The 9,762-nt window shown below is 45.5% G+C and overlaps 1 protein-coding gene across 1 annotated transcript in view; it reads right to left on the reverse strand.

Moving 5' to 3' along the window:
- Positions 1-692: 692 nt before the first annotated feature.
- The window catches only part of LOC140535618 (mesothelin-like protein), an 11,979-nt gene continuing 2,909 nt past the window's right edge, over positions 693-9,762 (reverse strand). Inside the window, exons 6-13 of the mRNA XM_072657014.1 lie at positions 9,651-9,762; positions 9,377-9,467; positions 8,055-8,205; positions 4,454-4,635; positions 3,360-3,515; positions 2,790-2,926; positions 2,550-2,707; positions 693-856 (exon numbers count right to left, since the gene is read on the reverse strand). The exon at positions 9,651-9,762 is cut by the window's right edge and continues 79 nt beyond it. Of these exons, the coding sequence (XP_072513115.1) occupies positions 693-856; positions 2,550-2,707; positions 2,790-2,926; positions 3,360-3,515; positions 4,454-4,635; positions 8,055-8,205; positions 9,377-9,467; positions 9,651-9,762 (1,151 nt within the window). The remainder of the gene's footprint in view (positions 857-2,549; positions 2,708-2,789; positions 2,927-3,359; positions 3,516-4,453; positions 4,636-8,054; positions 8,206-9,376; positions 9,468-9,650) is intronic.

Consider the following 9,762-nt stretch of genomic DNA (forward strand, 5'->3'; position numbering starts at 1 on the left):
TACACTAGAGCTGCATTAGAGCTATACTAGAGCTGCATTAGAGCTATACTAGAGCTACACTAGAGCTGCATTAGAGCTACACTAGAGCTGCACTAGAGCTGCATTAGAGCTATACTAGAGCTGCATTAGAGCTATACTAGAGCTACACTAGAGCTGCATTAGAGCTACACTAGAGCTGTACTAGAGCTACACTATATCTACACTAATACTGCATTAGAGCTACACTATATCTACACTAATACTGCATTAGAGCTATACTAGAGCTACACTAGAGCTGCATTAGAGCTATACTAGAGCTGCATTAGAGCTATACTAGAGCTACACTAGAGCTACACTAGAGCTACACTAATACTGCATTAGAGCTACACTTGAGCTACACTAGAGCTGCATTAGAGCTATACTAGAGCTACACTAGAGCTACACTATATCTACACTAATACTGCATTAGAGCTATACTAGAGCTACACCAGAGCTGCATTAGAGCTACACTAGAGCTGCATTAGAGCTATACTAGAGCTACATCAGAGCTGCATTAGAGCTACACTAGAGCTGCATTAGAGCTATACTAGAGCTACACCAGAGCTGCGTTAGAGCTACACTAGAGCTGCATTAGAGCTATACTAGCGCTACACCAGAGCTGCATTAGAGCTATACTAGAGCTACACTAGAGCTGCATTAGAGCTACAGTAGAGCTACATAAACATCTGTATGCAGAATTCAGAAAACAGAACTTCTAGCAAGTCTGGTAGGAGAACACTCACGTTGACCACACTGGGGTTCAGCGAGGTGAAGGTCAACAGATCCATATTGATGCTGGATCCTGCAAGAGTCTGAACGTAGGCAAGACTGGCACCACCTACACACACACACACACACACACACACACACACATACACACACAACAATATTTAAGTATTACAGTAAGTCAGAATAAAGGTATGCACTGTGTGAACATCGCTAGTATTAGTGCTGTTATAGTATTATAGTGTTGTAGTGTCTTATAGAGTATTATTGGCTGTTATAGTGTTTTAGAGTGGTGTAGTGTGGTATAAAGTGTTGAGGCATGTAATAAAGTGTTATAGTGTTGTAGAGGTGTAGTTTGTTATAGAGTGTTATGAAGTGTTGTAGTGTGTTATAGAGTGTTGTAGGGTGGTGTAGAGTGTTGTAGGGTGATGTAGAGTGTTACAGAGTGGTGTAGAGTGTTGTAGAGTGTTATTGAGTGGTGTAGAGTGTTATAGAGTGTTGTAGGGTGGTGTAGAGTGTTGTAGAATGTTATAGAGTGGTGTAGAGTGTTGTAGGGTGGTGTAGTTTGTTGTAGAGTGGTGTAGAGTGTTGTAGGGTGGTGTAGAGTGTTGTAGAGTGTTGTAGAGTGTTATAGAGTGGTGTAGAGTGTTGTAGGGTGGTGTAGAGTGTTGTAGAGTGGTGTAGAGTGTTGTAGAGTGGTGTAGAGTGTTGTAGAGTGTTATAGAGTGGTGTAGAATGGTATAGTGTATTATAGAGTGATGTAGAGTGTTATAGAGTGGTATAGAGTGTTATAGAGTGGTGTAGAGTGTTAAAGAGTGATGTAGAGTGTTAGAGTGATGTAGAGTGTTATAGAGTGGTGTAGAGTGTTGTAGGGTGGTGTAGAGTGTTATAGAGTGGTGTAGAGTGTTGTAGGGTGTTGTAGAGTGTTGTAGGGTGGTGTAGAGTGTTGTAGGGTGTTGTAGAGTGTTATAGAGTGATGTAGAATGGTATAGTGTGTTATAGAGTGTTGTAAAGTGTTACAGAGTGATGTAGAGTGTTGTAGGGTGGTGTAGAGTGTTATAGAGTGGTGTAGAGTGTTGTAGGGTGTTGTAGAGTGTTGTAGGGTGGTGTAGAGTGTTGTAGGGTGTTGTAGAGTGTTATAGAGTGATGTAGAATGGTATAGTGTGTTATAGAGTGTTGTAAAGTGTTACAGAGTGATGTAGAGTGTTATAGAGTGGTGTAGAGTGTTAGAGTGATGTAGAGTGTTATAGAGTGGTGTAGAGTGTTGTAGGGTGGTGTAGAGTGTTATAGAGTGGTGTAGAGTGTTGTAGGGTGTTGTAGAGTGTTGTAGGGTGTTGTAGAGTGTTATAGAGTGATGTAGAATGGTATAGTGTGTTATAGAGTGTTGTAAAGTGTTACAGAGTGATGTAGAGTGTTATAGAGTGGTGTAGAGTGTTGTAGGGTGTTGTAGAGTGTTGTAGGGTGGTGTAGGGTGGTGTAGAGTGTTGTAGAGTGGTGTAGAGTGTTGTAGAGTGTTAAGGAGTGGTGTAGAGTGTTGTAGGGTGTTGTAGAGTGTTGTAGAGTGTTGTAGGGTGGTGTAGGGTGGTGTAGAGTGTTGTAGAGTGTTGTAGAGTGGTGTAGAGTGGTGTAGGGTGGTGTAGAGTGTTGTAGAGTGGTGCAGGGTGGTGTAGAGTGTTATAGAGTGGTGTAGAGTGTTATAGAGTGGTGTAGAGTGTTGTAGAGTGTTATAGAGTTATAGAGTGGTGTAGAGTGTTGTAGGGTGTTGTAGAGTGTTGTAGGGTGGTGTAGGGTGCTGCAGGTCTCACTGAGGTAGTTCTGGATGAGCTGGTAGGCGTTGGAGGAGATGGTGCTGGTTGCTCGGCTGCTGCTGAGGGTTTTGTCACTGAAGGCTGTCTGAGCGATGCTGAAGAGAGCCTCCTTCTGAGCCAGACTGCAGGTAGACACTGACAGCGAGCTCGCACTCCTGAAACACACAGCGTGTCCAGTGTCCAGTGTGTGTGTAATTATGTGTGTGTGTGTGTGTGTGTGTGTGTGTGTGTACTCACTGTAAGCTGGATGAGCTGATTGTTCTGATTGTACTGACGTCCAGTGCACAGAGATTCACTCCTCCAATGGCGTTTAACTCAGAGCTGCCCAGAGAGTTCCCACTGACTCCCAGATACTTACCCACAATGGCTTTCACCTGACAACAAACAAACAAACAAATACATAAATATAATATCTCACACCGCACCGGGTGGGGCTATACTGCTGTAGGCTGAATGGGTGGGGCTAAACTGCTGTAGGCTGAATTGGTGGGGCTAAACTGCTGTAGGCTGAATGGGTGGGGCTAAACTGCTGTAGGCTGAATGGGTGGGGCTATACTGCTGTAGGCTGAATGGGTGGGGCTAAACTGTTGATTTTTTTAGAGCCTGTAATGGTTGTGATGTTAGAGAGGTGTAGTTTGGCTGTAGTCCAGGCGTGTACTTTACTGAAGGGCATTATAATGGATTCTAACATTTCAAAATCAATAATCTGATCAATAAATCAGAATGCATTAATGCAGTCCAACATTCCTAATGAATAAATAAACAGTGTGTGTGTGTGTTTGTGTGTGTGTGTGCTGGTTTTCAGACCTGCTCTGAGGTCCAGTTACCATCACTGGATTTCATCAGGGCTGACAGTGTGTCGACCATGGTGATGCTCCACTTGCTAATGTCGGTTACCGTGGCAGCACGGGAGGCGGGGCCCAGGACCTGCAGAACTTCATCGCTGATGCCAGTTGGGTAAGCCTGAGGAGTGCGGGATAAAACAAACGACCGGGAAATAAAGAGAACATCCGTCAGTCCGAATGACCAGAACACTCCACCTATTGCTGAGAGCTTTTTGACCAATTAGACAACTTTTGCTAAGCCCCTCCCCCTAATCCTTACAGTCAGGAGTGGCGGTGCCTTCGCTTACTCGTACTTACGCCCCAACTGGAGCATCTTGCTAACTAACCCTAACTGCACCATCGCCTCAACCACATTTTTGCCCCGACAACACCTTTGCCCCAACCATGACTTCACCCTAACTGGACCTTAGCTCTAACGGCACCTTTTCCCCAACTACATCTTTGCTCCAACTCTATCTTCACCCTAACCGAACTTAACTGCACCTGTGCCCCTATTGCTCCACCACCCAACCCACATCCTCATCCAGACTCCTCTTTCACCCCAAATGCACCTTTGCCTCAACCACTCCTTTGCCCTAATCAAACCTCTGCCCCAACCACACCCTCACCCCTACCACACTTTCGACTCTACTGTGCCTTCTACCCAACCACACCTTTGCCCCAACCGCACTTTCAACTGAACTATGTCCTAATCAAATCTTTGCCCTAACCACACCTTTAACTCAACCACACCTTTGCTTCAACCACACCTTTGCCCCAACCGCACTTTCAACTGAACTATGCCCTAATCAAATCTTCGCCCTAACCACACTTTTAACTCAACCACACCTTTGCTTCAACCACACCTTTGCCCCAACCACACTTTCGACTCAACTGTGCCTTCAACCCAACCACACCTTTGTCCCAACCACACCCTCATCCCAACCACACTTTCAACTGCACCTTTGCCCTAACCAAATCTTCGCTCTAACTGCACCTTTAACTCAACCACACCTTTGTCCCAATAGCACCTTCACCTTAACCGCACCTCAGACTGGACTCAGCCATTGCTGTTACCTGGTTGAGTTTATCCAGGATGACCCGCTGATAGTCGCTCCCAGTAGCTTTCTCTGAAATGGCGGGCAGATTGTCCTTCAGCGCCTGAACACTCAGGCACACGTTAAACTGCGTCACATCGTAGCCGAACGGCAAGGAGTTATCGCTGGCTTGGACTTGAGTGATCTCTCCGGCTGTGCAGGCTGGAGGAGAGAGAGAGGATAGAGAGTCATACACAGATCATCAGGCAGTGGGACAGACTGGTCAACCCCGGTGGTAACAGTGCTGCGGTTCTCATGGTTCCCACCTGCCCCAACACTCTGCGTCCAGTTCTCACGGTTTTTATAATTACTGTTAAACTGGGCTCTTTATTAGAATTTACATAAATATTCTATTTTAACACTAAATCTGAGTCCAACATCCAGCATAATGCTGCACAGAGGCCTACTAACACCTCAACGTCCCTCACGTCCATAACACCGTCTTCTGCTGACTGAGAGGAGCTGCTAAGTGTTCAGTGTCCGTCAGAGTGGATTACTGTAATGCTCTCTTATCTGACCCACCCAGGAGCTCCATTACAGGTTAATGTCCAGAAAGAGGAGCACATTACGTCCACTCTTCTATACTGCTGTGATCTATTAGACCCTACTAATGGAGGTTCATGCTCTTCCTTTCTCTATCAGAGACAAGTGATTATTGGATGTTTAAAAACCTGGGAGCTACTGACACACCTGGCACTTTCACAAAGAGTCTCAAATTTCAATATTGTATCCGTTCCTTTTCTATGTTAAACTATCTGTTCCCTTCTTTATATATATTAGTTATTCTTTCTATTATTTGTTATTATTTTCATCATTTTAGAGTCACACTGTTAAACTGGTTCCTGATGCTTTTGGTCATCTTCTTGTTTTCAATAGCAACATCATCTACCAATATTCCCACCAGATACAATAATCAGACCAGAATCCACTCCTGTATTATCTAAATCACCTCTAGGTGGCGTAATAGAGCACTGTTTAGATGCAGATCAGCTATAGCTCTCAGTGAACATTAGCCAGTCTAAAGTACAGCTTCCAAACATCGTGGAGGTAGTTTCACACACTGCTACTGTAACTAAGACCCTCAAAGTAAACAGTGAGAGACTGTACTGCAGATGTGATGGTGAGTCAGTCAGGAGTGTACTGTAGATGTGATGGTGAGTCAGTCAGGAGTGTACTGTAGATGTGATGGTGGGTCAGGAGCGTACTGTAGATGTGATGGTGAGTCAGTCAGGAGTGTACTGTAAATGTGATGGTGGGTCAGGAGTGTACTGTAGTTATGATAGTGAGTCAGTCAGGAATGTCCTGTAGATGTGATGGTGGGTCAGTCAGGAGTGGACTGTAGATGTGATGGTGGGTCAAGAGTGAACTGTAGATGTGATGGTGGGTCAGTCAGGAGTGTACTGTAGATGTGATGGTGGGTCAAGAGTGTACTGTAGATGTGATGGTGGGTCAGTCAGGAGTGTCCAGTGGATATGATGGTGGGTCAGTCAGGAGTGTACTGTAGATGTGATGGTGGGTCAGGAGCATACTGTAGATGTGATTGTGGGTCAGTCAGGAGTGTACTGTAGATGTGATGGTGGGTCAGTCAGGAGTGTACTGTAGATGTGATTGCTGGGTCAGTCAGGAGTGTGCTGTAGATGTGATGGTGGGTCAGTCAGGAGTGTACTGTAGATGTGATGGTGGGTCAGGAGCGTACTGTAGATGTGATGGTGGTCAGGAGTGTACTGTAGATGTGATGATGGGTCAGTCAGGGGTGTACTGTCGATGTGATGGTGGGTCAGTCAGGAGTGTACTGTAGATGTGATTGCTGGGTCAGTCAGGAGTGTGCTGTAGATGTGATGGTGGGTCAGTCAGGAGTGTACTGTAGATGTGATGGTGGGTCAGGAGTGTACTGTAGATGTGATGGTGGGTCAGTCAGGGGTGTACTGTCGATGTGATGGTGGGTCAGTCAGGAGCGTACTGTAGATGTGATGGTGGGTCAGTCAGGGGTGTACTGTAGATGTGATGGTGGGTCAGTCAGGGGTGTACTGTAGATGTGATGGTGAGTCAGTCAGGAGTGTACTGTAGATGTGATGGTGGGTCAGGAGCGTACTGTAGATGTGATGGTGGGTCAGGAGCGTACTGTAGATGTGATGGTGGGTCAGGAGCGTACTTTAGATGTGATGGTGGGTCAGTCAGGGGTGTACTGTAGATGTGATGGTGAGTCAGTCAGGAGTGTACTGTAGATGTGATGGTGGGTCAGGAGCGCACTGTAGATGTGATGGTGGGTCAGGAGCGTACTTTAGATGTGATGGTGGGTCAGTCAGGGGTGTCCTGTAGATGTGATGGTGGGTCAGGAGCGTACTGTAGATGTGATGGTGGGTCAGGAGTGTACTGTAGATGTGATGGTGGGTCAGTCAGGAGTGTGCTGTAGATGTGATGGTGGGTCAGTCAGGGGTGTACTGTAGATGTGATGGTGGGTCAGGAGCGTACTGTAGATGTGATGGTGGGTCAGTCAGGAGTGTACTGTAGATGTGATGGTGGGTCAGGAGCGTACTGTAGATGTGATGGTGGGTCAGGAGCGTACTGTAGATGTGATGGTGGGTCAGTCAGGAGTGTACTGTAGATGTGATGGTGGGTCAGTCAGGAGTGTACTGCAGATGTGATGGTGGGTCAGTCAGAAGAGTACTGTAGATGTGATAGTGGGTCAGGAGTGTACTGCAGATGTGATGGTGGGTCAGTCAGAAGAGTACTGTAGATGTGATGGTGGGTCAGGAGCATACTGTAGATGTGATGGAGGGTCAGGAGTGTACTGTAGATGTGATGGTGGGTCAGGAGCATACTGTAGATGTGATGGAGGGTCAGGAGTGTACTGTAGATGTGATGGTGGGTCAGGAGTGTACTGTAGATGTGATGGTGGGTCAGTCAGGATTGTACTGTTGATGTGATGGTGGGTCAGTAGGAGTGTACTGTAGATGTGATGGTGGGTCAGTCAGGAGTGTATTGTAGATGTGATGGTGGGTCAGGAATGTACTGTAGATGTGATGGTGGGTCAGGAGCGTACTGTAGATGTGATGGTGGGCCAGAAGTGTACTGTAGATGTGATGGTAATCTAGTTGGGTTTGATGGGGCTGATGCCTTTTGTTCTACTTTGTGGTGTAAAATAAATGGACAGTGTTTGACAACAGCCTCTTTTCACTTGTCATAAGTATTTGGACACAGCTGGTCAGCTTCAAACAGTATAGTACTGGACTGAATTAATAGAGTCTGTGTGGATTTAGCAGACTGTTTACTGACTGTTACAGGTATGTGTGAGGTGCTTTTGCTGCTGCAGGTAGGTTGACCAGTGGAAGTGTAAAGGTAAAGCGAAATGTGTCCTCCGTATTTAACCCATCTGTGGTAGTGAACACACTCATACACTAGTGAACTAGGGGCAGTGAGCACACACACCTTGCTTAGGGGCCCACACAACCTGCTCAGGGCCCAACAGTGGCAGCTTGCCGAGCCCGGGTATCGAACCCACAACCCTGACATCAATAGCCCGGAGCTCTAACCGCTGAGCACCACTGCCCCGTAAAATCTGGTTCTGGTCCTGTTCTCACCTGTGTCCCGTTTGTTTCTGAGGCTCAGTCTGATTTTGGCCTTTGAGACTTTCTGTGCTTCATTCATCATGGAGCTGATCCTCTGTTTGGACAATCCTGGTCTGGCTCTCAGCCATGGCAAGAAGGTCTTCATGAACTGAGCTTTATCTTTCTATCAGAACACACACATGGCCCCATCTTAACACAGTGCACACACACAAAAATGTGGGAGGCATGGGCGTAGAAATCTACTGAACATTATTAAACCTGGGCACTACAAAAAGTGAGGGGACAAATGAAACATTATCAAAAATGGTGGGACCAAAATGCGGCACTACAAAATGTAATACGTACAAAACTAGGCAGTTCAAAAAGTGACAGGGACAAAATTTAACACTTCAATAAAGGATGGGGACAAAATAGAACAAAAATTAGATGCTTGAAAAATTGTTGAGGACAAATTGAGGCTTTTCAAAGGTTGTGAGGAGAAAACTAGACACTACAAAATGGATGGGGACAAAATTGGACACCACAAAACATGATGGGTACACTTTTAAAAGTAAGAAGGACAATGGGACACTATAAAGTGGTGTGGACAAAATGAGACACTACAAAAAGTGATGGGGACAACATGGGGCATTGCAAAATGTAATGGGGACAAAATTGGACACAGCAAAACATGATGGGGATAATGTGGGACACTACTAAAAGTGAGAAGGACAATGGAACATTACAAAGTGGTGTGGACAAAATTAGACACTACAAAAAGTGACAGGGACAACATGGGACATTACAAAAAGTGATGAAGACAAAATTTGACACAACAAAAAGAGATGGGAACATTATTTGACATTACAAAAAGTGGTAGGGACAAATTAGACACTAGAACAATTTATGAGGACTACGCTATTCAAAGGTTGTGAGGCGAAAACTAGACACAACAAAAAGTGACGGGGACAAAAGTGGACTCTACAAAATGTAATGGGGATAAAACTGGACCCTACAAAACACAATGAGGACAACATGGGACACTACAAAGTGGTGTGGACAACATGGGACATTACAAAAAGTGATGGGAAAAAATTTTACCTTACAAAAAGTGATGGGGAAAAACATGAGACATTAAAAAAGTGATGTGGACAAAATTGGACACTACAAAATGAGATGGGGACAAAATTGGACATTACAAAAAGTGATGGGGACAAAATTGGACACTACAAAATGTGATGGGGACAAAATTGGACACAGCAAAATGGGATGGGGAAAAAATTGGACACTACAAAATGTGACAGGGACAAAATTAGACATTAGAAAATGTGATGGGGACGAGTGAAGTACATTACCTGTGTGAAGTAAGCCCAGAAGCCGGAGCTGAAGTAGAGAGGCAGAATCCCCAGAGTGTTCAGTGTGTTCAGGGTCCAGTTAGCCGGAGCTCTGAAACGGGAGGAGGCAGATTAAAGGACCTCCATCATCCTGCAGCCCAACACCGCTTCAGGAAAGATTGCAGTGATGTGATTTATCACAACAATAATAACGTGCTGTCATATGTGTATGAGTGTATGGCTGTGTGTGTGTTGGTGTGTGTGTGTGTGTGTGTGTGTGTGTTGGGGGGAGTACCCGTATGCGGTGTTCTTGGTCAGCAGGACGTTCTCCATTGCACTGATCTGATCTTCGGAGAAATCCTGACACTGTTTCAGCTTCTCCAGAATGTGAACGTCTGAGTTCTGGA

The sequence above is a fragment of the Salminus brasiliensis genome, chromosome 15 (genome assembly GCF_030463535.1).
Source record: "Salminus brasiliensis chromosome 15, fSalBra1.hap2, whole genome shotgun sequence".
Lineage (NCBI taxonomy): Eukaryota > Metazoa > Chordata > Actinopteri > Characiformes > Bryconidae > Salminus > Salminus brasiliensis.